The sequence below is a fragment of the Mirounga angustirostris genome, unplaced genomic scaffold (genome assembly GCF_029215605.1).
Source record: "Mirounga angustirostris isolate CCGP_5_RB_7025 unplaced genomic scaffold, mMirAng1.0.hap1 SCAF_6, whole genome shotgun sequence".
Lineage (NCBI taxonomy): Eukaryota > Metazoa > Chordata > Mammalia > Carnivora > Phocidae > Mirounga > Mirounga angustirostris.
In genome coordinates this window covers 114,297,292-114,314,328 of record NW_026991714.1, presented here as the reverse complement: position 1 = coordinate 114,314,328, position 17,037 = coordinate 114,297,292, and the positions used below count along the sequence as shown (strand labels likewise).

Genomic DNA, 17,037 nt, shown 5'->3' with positions numbered 1-17,037 from the left:
TTAACTTTCTGAGGATGATCCTAGAAGAAGGATCATGTTTGCTATGTTATTTTTTTAAAGCAGGGAGAAAAATGATTAATATAGGAGATAAAGATGAGATGACTGTACAATAGGAAAAGTAGGCGAACATTCCCCTTGTGTAGCTTGGGTTTTCTCATTAAGGCACAACCTTTCTCTGTGTAACCCTTTGCATTTGATCAATTCTTCCCTTCTCTTTTTCAGGAAAAAATAAGAAGGTACATGGCTGTGATTCAGAAGACATGATTTCCAGGGAGACTTTGCCTTCATCAAGTGAGGAAAAGACACCTAAATCAGTGACTCATGAGGTAAAACTAGAAGAGGGATCTCTGCTAAATGATTGTGGCTACTGTGGAATCACAGAGTAAGCTCTCTAAGGCATAGGGGGGGTCTATTTTGTTCTCCTTAGCACACTAACTCTCAGTTCTCTGTCCCTCTGATGTTGAAGACAACCAAAATAGCAATTAGAAAGAGTGGAACTCTTTGCAACTCTAAAGAAAACCTCTTGATACTATTCTGGAAATTTTACTTATTTTGGCATCATTTTCTTTTGTGCTACTAATAGAGATACAAAATGAATTTCATATAAAATTTGAAGCACCTTTAGATATATTGATTGATGGAATTTTTAAATGATAGAGACCCCATGGTACAGTGTCTCTAAACTATGGAAAGGTAGAGGGTTGGGAAAATCTGGGGCAAACACTCTCACCTTGACACGTGTCTCCTTCCTTGTGGAGATAACTGCCAGGATTAGAGCACAAAAAAAGCAATGCATTTTCATCACGTGGGTGGCTTGCGTTTTTTCCTCTTATCTACTGGAGCTTTGGGACTGCCATCGTGTTGCTGTTTTCAGACTCACATTCTATTCTGTAGGTTCCAGCATTACTAGAGATCAGAGTAAGTACCAAGAACAGACACCGCTTCTCCCGTTTTCCAGTTTGGCTGCCCTCTCCACCCAGGACTGACAGTCATGCTGCTGCTTTGAAGGGATCTCTCTTATAGGAATCTGTGCTGCATCGAGCCCACCTACCATCACATCTCTGGCTGGCAGTCTCTAATTCTGAATGTACTGCTGGGCTCTCAGCCCCACTGTTGATACTTTTCTCTGATCAGAATGATTTTGTATTTGAAGGAGAGAGAATTTCAAAGTGAGCACTTCCATAGAATGTCCATACTTGACTCTCTTCTAGAACTAAATACATTCTATTGTTTGTTTGTTTTCCCCTATATTTCATGGCTTGACCTAGCTAGGATGAAGTTTGATATGCTTTAAAGTTTCATTTTAGAAAAGAGTATCTTAGAGAACATTTCTGGATGGTTTTTAGAGTAGCATGTTGGGAAAACCAGCTGATTTTACCAGGATTTGCTTTTCTTAACATTTCATGAATTAATTTGATGTTATAACTACACTTGATGCCCTTTCAGTTATGATGCTATCCCTAGGAATTATCTAGACTCAGACTTACAGATGATTAGATTTGGAAGCTAGGTCAAGACATTTTTATTCCAACACTCATTTTAGAGGTGAAGAAACTAAGTCCCAGAGAGCTGAAATGATTTGTCTGTGATCGTACAGCTCTTCAGTCACAGCAAAGACTAGAAACCAGGCTCCTATCTCCTAGTATTACTGCTCCTAGTATTACTCCTAGTATTTATACTTTGTCCTCATATGTCCTTGGCATATATATGCAGTGCAGAAAAGCTAACTTAAGTTCCTCAGAAAAAGTTATTTGGCCCTTTCTTTAATTTGACATTAATTTGATTCAGTGAGCAGTCTCCAAAAAGACCTGACATCTTGGTAGTTTGGTATATTTCTCCTTGCGCCTTCTTAACGTTGTTAGCCAAATCACATTTCACTCAATCAAAGACATATTAGAGTCCTAAGTGAGGCTTTAATTTGAATTGCAGCCATCTAAAGCAGTTTGCTTCTTGGATAAATGTAATCAAGTTGATTTTGAAGTGTGACTTGAAATATGTCTCAGGTTTAAATTATGGGAGGAATTCTCGCCCAGGTGATGTCACTTTTTCTTAGTAACTGAGTTATAAGAAAAGGGCTTTTTAAACATGTCTTGTTGGAGATGAGAGGGATTGTAGTGGTGCAATAGTACTATTCTCTTTTCCTCCATCCCATTTTATTCATAATCTTCACGTTCCTTTTTAATTCTCCCGAAATTAGTGTTTAAGGATTCGTTTTACCAATTAGTGTTGATAAACTAGTTTTCAGGACTAGGCAAACTCTGTAGAACTCATTCAATTTGTTGGTCATCTGTGTAGTTTAATGAAATCTTTGGGGGACACCCTTGATTTTTTTTTTTAAGATTTAATTTTTTTTTTAAGATTTTACTTATTTATTTGTCAGAGAGAGAGAGAGAAAGAGAGAGCGAGCGAGCACAAGCAGAGAGAGTGGCAGGCAGAGGGAGAAGCAGACTCCCGGCTAAGCAAGGAGCCTGATGTGGGACTTGATTCCAGGACCTTGGGACCTGAGCCAAAGGCAGATGCTTAATCAACTGAGCCACCCAGGTGTCCCTTCCCTTGATGTTTTATTTTTTATTTCTTTTTAAAGATTTTATTTATTTATTTGACAGAGAGAGAGAGAGAGACAGCAAGAGAGGGAACACAAGCAGGGGGAGTGGAGGAGGGAGAAGCAGGCTTCCCACGGAGCAGGGAGCCCGATGCGGGGCTCAATCCCAGGACCCCGGGATCATGACCTGAGCCGAAGGCAGATGCTTAATGACTGAGCCACCCAGGTGCCCTCCCTTGATGTTTTAAAGTAAAAGAATTAAAATACACAGAGCAACACTAACAAAAGAGAACTAATGTAGCTATAGTAATATCAGACAAAAAGACTTAAAAGTATAAAGTATTATGCTTTAGAGGTCACTATATAATACTAAAAGGTTTAGTTCACAAGGAAGATATAAAATTCTAAATTTATAAGCACCAGAATATGTAAATCAGTATTGGACAGAATTATAACAAGGAATTGATAAGTTCACTATGATAGTGGACCATTTAAAAAGATACCTTTTATTAAAAGAATAGATAATAGTTAAGAGTATAGAATTATAAAAAAATTATCCAGATAGATAGAACAAACATATCTATAGAACTTGCATCCAAAAGTTAGAGAACATACATTCTTTTCAAGCATACATGGACCATTTATAAAAATTTACCATGTACCAAATCAAAATATATCTCAGCCAATTTCAAATCATCTTTATAGTACTGACTATGGCCTCTGACATGAGAAATTCAGTTGGAAGTCAACCACAAATAGATAAAACACACTCAAGACATACTCAAAACTCATGGGTCAAAGAAGAGGTCATAGTGGAAATTTAAAATATTTATAATAGAATAAATACAAAATTACAGTATATAAAAATGTGTGGTTTTCTCATTATACAGTAGTTAGCACATATATACCAAATATCAAATTATTTACCATAATAGATTACACCGTTACATTTACAATGGTACCAGCTATAAAGTATGTGGGAGTCAATCTAAGAAAAGGTATGAATTACTTTTCTTGAGAATATTTAAAAATATTTTGTTGTTATAGCTATATCATATTAATGGATAATAAGTTTTAATGAATGAAGAAAATAGTTATCCCTAATTTATTTATTTATATTTTTAGGGATTTATTTATTTATTTTAGAGAGAGAGAGCAGGAGGAGGGGCAGACAGAGAGGGAGAGGGAGGGAGAGAATTTCCTGCAGACTCCCCACTGAGCATGGAGCCTGTTGTGGGGCTCAATACTACGACCCTGAGATCATGACCTGAGTTGAAATCAAGAGTCGGATGCCCAAACAACTGAGCCACCCAGTGTCCTAGTTATCCCTAATTTAAACTACAAAATGAGTTTAACTTAATTTCAATAAAATTTTCAATGTGTGTGTGTGTGTGTGTGTGTGTGTGTATGAGATTTGATGAGCTGATTAGAAATCTTTTGGGAAAATAGGAAGTCAAAAAAGGCAAGACAGGTTCCAGGGGAAAGATGGCGGAGGAGTAGGGGACCCTATTTCAACTGGTCCCCGGAATTGAGCTGAATATCTACCAGACCACTCTGAGCACCCACGAAACCAGCCTGAGATGTAAGAAGATCTGGATCTCTACAAACAGAATATCGCAGGCGGTTGGTTGTGAGGTACAAAGCGGAGAGCCGTGATTCTGCGGGCAGATATCGGAGGATAAACGGCAGCGGGAGGGTGCCCGGAGGTGGGGATCCTACACCGCCGGTGAGTGACAGCCTCGCGCGCTGTGAACGGGGCACAGACTCGCAGACTGGTAGCATCGGGAAAGGACTTTAGGGCAGCCCCCGGGGTGGAAAACCAGACCGGCGGGGTCGCGTGCACGCGAACTGCAGCCACCTGGACGGAAGTCCGGAGTGACGGTCGCACACACGCGAACTGCAGCCTCCGGGACGGAAACCCGGTGCGCCGGGGTCCCACCGGTGAACTGCAACCTCCGGGGTGGAAACCCCGAGTGGCGGAGTTGCGTGCACGCAAACTGCAGTCCCCGGGACAGGACCCCAAGCGGTGGAGTCGTGCGCGCGCGAACTGGGAGCGGCTGGTGGTTTTAGAAGCACAAAGGGCAGAGACGTGCCCCGACCTGGAGGCAGGACTGGGGGCGCTGCCGAGGGACGCACAACCCAGGCCGTTGCAGTTTATAGCAGCATGGACAGAAACGGAGATGGTGTGGCCTGGAGAGCCCACTGAAGAACAGAATGAGGTCTCTCTGCTCTGAGGCAGAGGGTTGGAAATGGTCTCTTCTACTCTGACTCGCAGAAGAGACGTGGAAAGCCACCAGGGAAAGGTGCCAGAGAACAAAAGCCCCAAAGACTGATTCCCACTGAGCCCATCCCCCGCCACAGGGGAGCAGGGCAACTCCGCCCAAACAGGGTTGCCTGAGTAACAGCACGGCAGGCCCCTCCCTCAGAAGACAGGCTGGGAAAACAAGAGGCCAGCAACCCTAAGGTCCCAAGAAAACAGGTGCATCTTGCTTGGGTTCTGGTCAATAATTTGGACTCTATACATTCCCTCAAACACCCATCAACAGAATGACTAGGAGGAGGAGCCTCCAAAACAGAAAAGACTCAGAGATTATGACTTATGCTGCAGATTTACAAATGGATGCAGATATAACCAAGATGTCGGAGATGGAATTCAGGCTAGTAATTGTGAAGACAATGTCTAGAATGGAGAAATCAATTAATGGCAACATAGAGTCTCTAAGGGCAGAAATAAAAGGGGAATTGGCAGAACTTAAAAATGCTATCAATGAGATCCAATCCAATCTAGATAATCTAACAGCTAGGGTAACTGAGACAGAAGAGAGAATAAGTGATCTGGAAGACAGTATAATAGATAAAAAGGGAAAAGAGGAGGCCAGAGAAAAACAACTCAGAATCCATGAAAATAGAATCAGAGAAATAAGTGACACCATGAGGCGTTCCAATGTCAGAATCATTGGAATCCCAGAGGGAGTGGAGAGAGAGAGAGGGCTAGAAGATGTATTTGAGCAAATCGTAGCTGAGAACTTTCCTAATCTGGGGAATGAAACAAACATTCGAGTCCTAGAGGCAGAGAGGACCCCTCCTAAGATCAAGGAAAACAGGCCAACACCCCGGCATGTAATAGTAAAACTTGCAAATCTTAGAACCAAGGAAACCATCTTAAGGGCAGTTAGGGGGAAGAGATTCCTTACGTACAGCGGGAAGAACATCAGAATAACGTCAGACCTATCCACAGAGACCTGGCAAGCCAGAAAGGCCTGGCAAGACATTCAGGGTACTAAATGAGAAGAACATGCAGCCAAGAATACTTTATCTGGCAAGGCTTTCATTTAGAATGGATGGAGAGATGCAGAGCTTCCATGACCGGCAGAAGTTGAAAGAATATGTGACCACTAAGCCGGCCCTGCAAGAAATATTAAGGGGGGTTCTATAAAAGGAGAAAGACTCCAAGAGTGATCTACAACAGAAATTTACAGGGACAATCTATAAAAGCAACATCTTCACAGGCAACATGATGACAATTAATTCATATCTTTCAATAATCACTCTCAACATGAATGGCCTAAATGCTCCCATAAAACGGCACAGGGTTGCAGATTGGATAAAAAGACAGGACCCATCCATATGCTGTCTACAAGAGACTCATTTTGAACCTAAAGATACATCCAGACTGAAAGTGAAGGGATGGAGATCTATCTTCCATGCCAGCAGACCTCAAAAGAAAGCTGGGGTAGCAATTCTTATATCAGACAAATTAGATTTTAAACTAAAGTCGGTAATAAGAGACACAGAAGGACACTATATCATTCTTAAAGGGTCTATCCAACAAGATCTAACAATTGTAAATATCTATGCCCCCAACATGGGAGCAGCCATCTACATAAGCCAACTGTTAACCAAAATAAAGAGTCCTATTGATAACAATACGTTAATTGTAGGAGACCTCAAGACTCCACTCTCAGCAATGGACAGATCATCTAAGCAGAAAATCAACAAGGAAACAAGAGCTTTGAATGATACATTGGACCAGATGGACCTCATAGATATTTACAGAACATTCCACCCTAAAACAACAGAATACTCATTCTTCTCAAGCGCACATGGAACTTTCTCCAGAATAGACCATATACTGGGTCACAAATCAGGTCTCAACCGATACCAAAAGATTGAGATTATTCCCTGCATAGTTTCAGACCACAGTGCTCTAAAACTGGAACTCAATCACAAGAAAAAATTTGGCAGAAATTCAGACACTTGGAAGCTAAAGACCACTCTGCTCAAGAATGTTTGGGTCAACCAAGAAATCAAAGAAGAACTTAAACAATTCATGGAAATCAATGAGAACGAAAACACATCTGTCCAAAACTTATGGGATACTGCAAAGGCGGTCCTAAGGGGGAAATACATAGCCATCCAAGCCTCACTCAAAAAAATAGAAAAATCGTGAATTCACCAACTAACTCTACACCTTAAAGAACTAGAGAAAAAGCAACAAATGATGCCTAAGCCATGCATTAGAAGAGAAATAATTAAAATTAGAGCAGAAATCAATGAATTAGAAACCAGAAACACAGTAGATCAGATCAATGAAACTAGAAATTGATTCTTTGAAAGAATTAATAAGATTGATAAACCACTGGCCAGACTTATCCAAAAGAAGAGAGAAAGGACCCAAATTAATAAAATTATGAATGAAAGGGGAGAGATCATGACCAACACCAAGGAAATAGAAACAATTATTAGAAATTATTATCAACAACTATATGCCAATAAACTGAGCAATCTGGATGAAATGGAGGCCTTCCTGGAAACCAATAAGCTGCCAAGACTGAAACAGGAAGAAATTGACAATAGGCCTGAATAGGCCAATAACCAGTAGCGAGATTGAAGCAGTGATCAAAAACCTCCCAAAAAACAAGAGTCCAGGGCCTGATGGATTCCCTGGGGAATTCTACCAAACATTCAAAAAAGAAATAATACCTATTCTACTGAAGCTGTTTCAAAAAATAGAAACTGAAGGAAAACTTCCAAACTCATTCTATGAGGCCAGCATTACCTTAATCCCCAAACCAGGCAAAGACCTCATCAAAAAGGAGAATTTCAGACCAATATCCCTGATGAATATGGATTCCAAAATCCTCAACAAAATCCTAGCTAATAGGATCCAACAATACATTAAAAGGATCATCCACCACGACCAAGTGGGATTTATCCCCGGGATGCAAGGGTGGTTCAACATTCGCAAATCAATCAATGTGATAGAACACATTAATAAGAGGAGGGAGAAGAACCATATGGTCCTCTCAATTGATGCAGAAAAAGCATTGGACAAAATACAACATCCTTTCCTGATTAAAACTCTCCAGAGTATAGGGATAGAGGGAACATTCCTCAAGCTCATAAAATCCATCTGTGAAAAACCCACAGCGAATATCATCCTCAATGGGGAAAAGCTGAGAGCCTTTCCCTTAAGATCAGGAACACGTCAAGGGTGCCCACTCTCACCACTGTTGTTCAACATAGTACTAGAAGTCCTAGCAACAGCAATCAGACAACAAAAAGAAAGAAAAGGTATTCAAATTGGCAAAGAAGAAGTCAAACTCTCTCTTTTCGCAAATGACATGATACTTTATGTGGAAAACCCAAAAGACTCCACCCCCAAATTACTAGAACTCATCCAGAAATTCAGTAATGTGGCCAGATACAAAATCAATGCACAGAAATCAGTTGCTTTCTTATACACTAACAACGCAACTGTTGAAAGAGAAATTAAAGAAACTATTCCATTTACAATAGCACCAAAAACCATAAGATACCTCGGAATAAACCTAACCAAAGAGGTAAAGGATCTATACTCTAGGAACTACAAAACACTCATGAAAGAAATTGAAGAAGACACAAAAAGATGGAAAAATATTCCGTGCTCATGGATCGGAAGAATAAACATTGTTAAAATGTCTATGCTACCCAGAGCAATCTATACCTTGATGCCATCCCGATCAAAATTCCAATGACATTTTTCAAAGTGCTGGAACAAACAATCCTAAAATTTGTATGGAATCAGAAAAGACCCCGAATCGCCAAGGAGATGTTGAAAAAGAAAAACAAAGCTGGGGGCATCACGTTGCCCGATTTCAAGCTATACTACAAAGCTCTGATCACCAAGACAGCATGATACTGGCACAAAAACAGACATACAGACCAATGGAACAGAATAGAGAACCCAGATATGGACCCTCAACTCTATGGTCAGTCTTTGACTAAGCAGGAAAAAACATGCAATGGAAAAAAGACAGTCTCTTCAATAAATGGTGCTGGGAAAATTGGACAGCCACATGCAGAAGAATGAAACTCGACCATTCTCTAACACCATTCACAAAGATAAACTCAAAGTGGATGAAAGACCTCAATGTGAGACAGGAATCCATCAAAATCCTAGAGGAGAACATAGGCAGTAACCTCTTTGACATCGCCCACAGCAACTTCTTTCAAGATACATCTCCAAAAGCTAGTGAAACAAAAGCAAAAATGAACTTTTGGGACTTCATCAAGATAAAAAGCTTTTGCACAGCAAAGGAAACAGTCAACAAAACAAAGAGGCAACCCACAGAATGGGAGAAGATATTTGCAAATTACACTACAGATAAAGGGCTGGTATCCAAAATCTATAAAGAACTTCTCAAACTCAACACCCAAAAAACAAATAATCAAGTCAAAAAATGGGCAGAAGACATGAACAGACACTTCTCTGAAGAAGACATCCAAATGGACAACAGACACATGAAAAAATGTTCATCATCATTAGCCATCAGGGAAATCCAAATCAAAACCACACTGAGATACCACCTTACACCAGTTAGAATGGCAAAAATGGACAGGGAAAGAAACAACAAATGTTGGAGAGGTTGTGGAGAAAGGGGAACCATCTTACACTGTTGGTGGGAATGCAAGTTGGTACAGCCACTTTGGAAAACAGTGTGGAGGTTCCTCAAAAATTTAAAAATAGAGCTACCCTATGACCCAGCAATTGCACTACTGGGTATTTACCCCAAAGACACAGATGTAGTGAAAAGAAGGGCCATATGCACCCCAATGTTCATAGCAGCAATGTTCCGCAATAGCCAAACTGTGGAAAGAGCCGAGATGCCCTTCAACGGATAAATGGATAAAGAAGATGTGGTCCATATATACAATGGAATATTACTCAGCCATCAGAAAAGATGAATACCCAACTTTTACATCAACATGGATGGGACTGGAGGAGATTATGCTAAGTGAAATAAGTCAAGCAGAGAAAGTCAATTATCATATGGTTTCACTTATTTGTGGAACATAAGGAATAACATGGAGGACATTAGGAGAAGGAAGGGAAAAATGGGCGGGGGGGAATGGGAGGGAGAGATGAACCATGAGAGACTATGGACCTGAGAAACAAACAAGGTTTTAGAGGGGAGGGGGGAGGGGGGATTGGTTAGCCTGGTGATGGGTATTAAGGAGGGCACATACTACATGGAGCACTGGGTGTTATACGAAAACAATGGATCGTGGATCACCACATCAAAAACCAATGATGGATTGTATGGTGACTAACAGAACATAATAAAATTTAAAAAAAATAGGCAAGACAGTATTAGGAAAGGAAGCAAGAATATATATGTGGTGGAGGGGCCACTGGCGCTGCAGGTTGTCCAGGCTTATGATAAAGCTATATAGGAATTAAAGAAATGTGGTAATACAATAGGAAGTGGCAAATAAGACCAATGAAACTACATAGAAATGCCAGAAAAAGACCCATATACATATGGGAACTTTTTATGTGACAGGTGACATTGTAGATTTCTACAGTGGTCTGCTCAGTTAATGGTGTGGTACAATTGGTTATTTCAATAGGACAAATAAAATGCATTACTACCTGTGAGTAAAGATGAACAGAACTTTTTCTTCTTCCCACTGAGGAAATGATCTTGTGTTAGCCTTCCAGGACCCTGTTTCTCTGAAAACCTGATAAAGGTGGACTATCAGCTGTGTTACCAGGTGCATTGGTTATGGTAAAAATGACCCCTGGACAGGGAGGATTATGACCATGACAATAATGTCTTGTTGAGAGTACAAATGGGGTGAATGTGGGAATCCCTTTGCTGTGAGCCTGAGGTTAGGTTCATGAATTATTATAAGAGATACTGGTTCCTGTGTAACTTGAGATTTCTAAGCCAGGGGGACTTAGGTACACACCCATGTGGTCTCATTGCATCACACCTGAGCTTACACTAGAATGCTGTTAGGACTCCTGATGAGGGCAAGTCTAAGGCTGTCCTGCTGACATGTTGTGACTCTTCACCTGTATCCTTTTGCAAAGCTCATCTGATACCGGGTGTGGCCTACTGGATCTTGTGAATGTCCAGTAGAATACAAGATCGCTGTTGGTGGTTGAGCAGAGTGGGCAGGGTACACTTTACACTGAAATTGAATCTAGGTGAATTAAATCCCCAAATATTAAAAGCAAGTGTTAAAAAATTTTGTAAAAATATTTGAGAGTTGGTATTTTTCTTACTCGCATAGGGAAGGACTTTTTAATTATTTTTTATTTTAATTATTATTTTTCTACTTCTTTTCATTTGAGTATAGTTGAGACACAATGTTACATTAGTTTCTGGTGTCCAACATAGTGATGCAGCAGCTCTGTATGTTAGGGTATGCTCACCACAAGGAAGGACTTTTTATGTTTTATATATTGCTCAAAATGGCAATTAGCTAATCCACTAGAATTTAATATATTTAGCAAACTACTACTAAAATATGTTAACTTTATATTTCAAGTAATCCTTATTCATGTTAGGTTAAAAACTTAGTAAGTTATGTTTTGACTTGTTCAACCAAATGAATATGCTTGGTAAGAGTGCTGGGTAGTTGTTTACATCTTTCCATTAACATGCTTGTTTCTAAAACTGATTGTGTTTGGGTCCATGTTCTGAAATGATGGCTGTATGTATTCCCACAAGAGGTATTCCAGGTCTAAGAAGTTTCATGGAACAAACAAAACACACACACATGTGCGCGTGTAAACATATTAGCAAGAGGGGAAAGATTAAGAAGTTCTACACAGTCAGAATCACCAAAAGACACTTCAGAAAAGATGAAAAGACATGGTATAGGCTATGGCTTGAGATGAGAAATAGGTATGAGATGAGGGTGGTCAGTTAGGCAGACGCCAGACCATGGAAGTCTGCCTGGACTTCGGATCTGCTGTTTCTTTTGCTCAGTAAGCTTCCCTTTCTCTTTGCTTAGCTTTTCCTTTTGTCTTTTAAGTACAGGGCAGTTACGTATCACCATACTCTGTTACTGCATTAACACCACCAGCTGTAATTTGTATGTTTGCTTGTGTATTTTCTTTCTCCTCATGAGAATATATGTGCTCTGCAAGGGCAGAGCACACACCTCTCTTGTTCATTGTTTTATCCATAGCACTTAGGGCACTATCTGTGCATACTAGATCCTCAGAAAAGAATTGTCAAATGAATGGATTAATTGAAGCAGAATTACTGAATCTTTATTTTAATGTGATTTTTTTCCCCCCTCTACACTCAATTTTTTTTTTAATTATGCAGGACTCTGAATGCAACAGAATGGACTGAAGTCTATGGGGCAGTACTAAATCTCATGGCAGAGACAGAATTACTGTCTTAGTGCTTAGATTATATAAGAACTAAAATAAAGATAGTGCTAAGAATTTTGTATTTACAGTAAACCAAATGTGATAAGTACTCATTATAAGAGTCTTCTCTGGGCTACAGTGATAAGTTTTTTTTGATTGAAAATGAAGCTTATTTTTATCAACTTTTGGAAAATAACTTGAGTGATTCAATAAAAATTCACTTGTGTGTGCATAGTACTTTATACTCTGTTTTGACAGATTGTAAAATATTTAATGGGGAGCAATACATTTCAGGTGATTTTCTAGAAGTGAAAATCACACTGACTGTGATTGTGGTTTTAATTCTATTATTGAAGACTTTATTACTCTTTTTAAGAAGCTATAGAAATCATATTTCTTTTAAACTATACATTCTTAAAATCATAGCCATAATTTTCTTTTCTTTCTTATTCCCGTAGGTTTTGGAAAATGCAGATAGCTCAGGGAAAGTAAACCACTCTGTTCAGAATTTCCAACGCAGTAATTACGATGATCTTTTTAAAGATGCTACAGAAAGGTATAACCAATATGCTTTTTTAGTGAGCTTTCTGTCTATTCATGCTCATAGCTCTGTCAGTGGAGACAGTGAATAATGGCCCTCAAATGTTTGATTAGTTTCTCAAGAGATAACTCTTTGTAGTAAGTACAACCTGATTTGGCTGGAAATTGGATGTATTTATGATCTCATAAATATGGTATTAACACAAGAAGAAGATACTCCTAAAGAATTTAATGTCTCTGTCATCTCAAGAATTATACAGTTCCAGAGTCTTTGTAAATGTGTTGGGAGCTATGGAGAGGGCAGTATACTTGAGGTAAGGTAAAGCACAGGACACAGTTAATTCTACTAGAAATTATATAGGTTTCCAAGAAAGAAAATAATGTGCTAGAAACAGTAGAACTGTTAGCATGGTGAATTCTTGGCACTATATATGAAAACATTTAAAGAACCAAGAGAAAATAAATTTCCATTAGAAAAACAAAAACAATAACATTCGTGCTTATAAAATGTTCAAATTTAGGTGTTATATGCAAAATCATATTAAAGAAGAGAACATTTTAATAAGCCATATTTCCATAGAGATTTATAAGTAATATTAGCTGTAGTCACTGGAATAGCACCGCATAATAATGTATATAGTATAAAACTTGCATATACAACTTTCAAAAGTGCATTAAGTGAACAAATAATAATTCAAAAGGCATTTTCAGATCCTATTATATGCTAATAGTATAGACCAATTATTAGATGCTAATTATATACTAAGCACTGTATACAAATGCAAAATATTACACAGTTCTTGCCCTTTAGTTTATAGTTTAATTAGGGAAACATATATGTAAAAGACAAATTTAAATACAATGTAGTAAGTATTATAGAGCCAAAGTCCAAGGATTGTGAATACAGAAGACAGAAATATGCATGGGGAGAGTTTCTCACCAGCTTCTTTGAATAAAAAATATTTAGGTTGGATTTAGGATCTTAAATAAGTAGAAATCTAGCAGGGGAAAAGGGAGGGGAGAAAATGTCAAGCTTGGGGAAGAAGTTTGAACAAAGATAAGAAGTTGTGAAAATATCTTATTAATGGTGAGAAATGTTATGTGTTAAGAGCTGTAGGGTACCTCTGAATTGGAATGCCAGGAAGCTTGAGAAGATAAGAGGCAGAGACAAAAATATAATGTGGGCCAGAGTGTGAAGGAACTTGATATACGTGAAACCAAGGAGTGCATATTTTAGTCAGTTTGTTAGAATTAAAAGAAAGTACAGATGGAATTTTTCTTGTATTAATGCATATATCTGTCTACCCGTCTAGGAAGAGGATGGCGGGTAGCAAGGTGGATGATATCTGGCAAGAAATGGGGAACAATTAGATATTTATAGTAATCCAAAAAAAGATGAGAAGGAGAAAGAATAAGAAACTTGAAATGACTCATGGAAGCAAAAGAAAAAGGCATTTATTTTGTTAAGGTTAAAGCATAAGATGCACAAAAGAGATTAGTAGGGCTGATGATGAAAAAGTAGGAAGGGGCCAGATTGCCAGTAACTTAAACTTCTGTGAGGGACCTGGGTTTTTCCTGAAGTTGGTGGGCAGGTAGAATTAAATTTGAATTTAGGGAGAGTTTTCTCTAGACATTGGAGATTAGAACCAGAAATCACATTAGGAGGCTTCTGTTAAGTAGGGGTGCAGATGAAAGTGCAACAAGTAAACGGAATAGTGAGAAGCTGGAAAGGAACAGACAGAGAGTGTGGCTAGTATTTGAAAGAAAAATCTGCTAAGAGAAAGTTGAAAAGGGTTTCTATTTTTAACATCAGGGAGAATCAAGTATTCTTATGTTATGGAAGAATTTGTACATAGGGGAGATTAATTATATATATAAGAAAAGATAATTTTAGAAAAAATGTCTAGGAGACAGAAGGCACAGAGTTGAATATGGAAGGATTAATTCTGATCAGGGAGAAAGTAAGGAATAATTGAAAATGTTGATGTATCTAAGTACACATTTTAAAAAAGTAAGTTGAATGTGTTCTTGCTTTCTAGCTTACATTTTCTAGAAGGGGCTACATTTTTACAAAGGCAGAGAATTAAGATAGGGTCTACATGAGGATGGTGGTTCAGAATTAGCTGCTGTGGAAGAAAGGTAGAGGAAACTCAACAGGGACATACCAGTGTTTTCCAGATGGCTTTCTGTTGATATTGGAAACCCCAGTGACCTCAGTACTTTTTCCCCACAGCTGAGGTAAAGGAGGCTAGTTGATCCAAGATGGCTAGTTTGCAAGCCAGGCAAATGTGGGAAGAGATGGAGTTTGTGATCAGACGTTGGGACTTGGGAATGATCTCTGGAAGTGGGCCAACTCCAGGGGCTGACAACAGAAGTACGTAGCTGAACTAAAATGGAGATGAATGTCAACTGAATAATTAATATAGATTTTCAGAGATTCTTTCATGAATGTATATATTCTTTGAAACCATGAACAAATACATAAATTTCTTTTCTAGTGAGAGTGAGAGCCTATTGGCCCCCGGTGGCTCCTTTCTAAGAGAAAAGTGGAACAGAGAAGATGAAGAGCTTGCAGGGCCATCCCAGACCGTCCCTCCTCAGCTTCCTGGTAAGACTTCATCCTCTTTCTATTAGCACATTCTTGAAGAGGCTATATTTCAGAGGTATGAACAAAGAAATTTCTAATATGAATGCAGGAAAGAGCTAAGAGAAACTTTTTTAGATGGGGAAAGCAGGGTTTCCTAGGGTTTTTTTTTAAGAATGAAGAAAATGCTCCACACCCCACCTTCATAAGGGCAAATTTCTCCCTTTCTTTAAATATTTTAATATATCAAACATGTCAATTTAATAAAATGAGCTATTTGTATTTTCTTATACTAGGAATTACAGATTTGTATAGACTAGCGTATGACCTCCTTCCTCATTTTCTTAATTTCTTGCACAGTATATATTTTATAAGTAAAATAGGAAACTTTTTTTTGATTACACATATGTTGTAAGGAAAAAAGAAAATACAAATATGTATAAAAAATCATAATACTGAAGAATATTCAAAATTATGTGTGTATATTTATATTTGTATATAGTGTAAACATAAATATAACCATGAACATATCTAGATTTATACATATATAAATTATAAAAATTATAAATATAAAAACATAAATTTCTATATATGTAAAATTTGTGTGTGTGAGGTTGGGGAATCCCATACCTCAAAAAACCTTGGAGCTAGAGAGGATTATAGAGATCATGCATTTCAACCTTAGATCAAGTGCCAGAATCATCTTCTCTAATGACTTTTTATAAATTTGGAAAATGTCAAATCTAATTAAGGCAATCTCACACTGTGTAATTATTAAAATACAGGTCTGACACAAAAATAGATTACAAGAAATACTTTTTAAATACTGAAGTATAATCTACATACGGTAAAATTCATCCTTTTAGCATACAGTTCTGTGAGATTAGACAAAGGTCTACCACCACCATCAAGATACAGTGCATTTCCTTCACACTTCATATTTCTAGTATGCTCTTTTGTAGTTGGTCATCCCCTCATTCCACCACCAGCACCTGGCAACCAGTAATCTGATTTTGTTTGTTCTTGTTAGTCTTGTCTTTTCCAAAGTGTCATATAAATAGAATCATAAATATGTTGTCTTTTGAGTGCCACTTCTTTCACTTAGAGTAATGCTTGATATTGTTGCCAATATCAAGCATTGCTTTTGTTGGTATTTAATTTTTTTTTTCTGAATAGTATTCCATTGTATGGCTGTACCAGTTTGTTTATCCATTCAGCAGTGGAGGGACATTTGGGTGTTTCCACATTTTGACAATTATGAATAAAAGCACTACAAACATTCACATACTGGTTTTGTGTAAATCTACGTTTCCATTTCTTTAAGGTAAATATATCTAGGAGTGGGATTTATGAGTCGTAAGTATATAACTGATAGACTGTTTTCCAAAGAGGCTGTACCTGTATGTATTTTATCTTTTTTCCTCCTACTCTTTTCTCTTTTTGTTTCAGTTTAAGGTAATTTTTAGCAACTCATCTGCAAATTTATTGACTCTTTCCTCAGCTTTGTTAGTCTACTAACAAATAAGCCCATTTGAAAACAGTCTTTAGCTCTCTTACAAAGTATGTATGTATGTATGTAGGTATGTATGTATGTATGTATGTATGTATTTATTTGAGAGACAGAGAGTGCACTCGCAAGCCAGCATGAGTGTGGGTTAGGGAAAGAGGGAGAGGGAGAAGCAGGCTCCTGGCTCAGCAGGGAGCCCTGTGTGGGGC

General features: G+C 38.3%; 1 protein-coding gene across 1 annotated transcript in view; it reads left to right on the top strand.

The window, feature by feature from the left end:
- Positions 1–17,037, top strand: part of LOC135364823 (tyrosine-protein phosphatase non-receptor type 20-like) — an 89,814-nt gene that overhangs the window by 49,291 nt on the left and 23,486 nt on the right. The window contains exons 2-4 of the mRNA XM_064595539.1: positions 223–326; positions 12,656–12,753; positions 15,236–15,345. Coding sequence (XP_064451609.1) covers positions 223–326; positions 12,656–12,753; positions 15,236–15,345 — 312 coding nt within the window. The remainder of the gene's footprint in view (positions 1–222; positions 327–12,655; positions 12,754–15,235; positions 15,346–17,037) is intronic.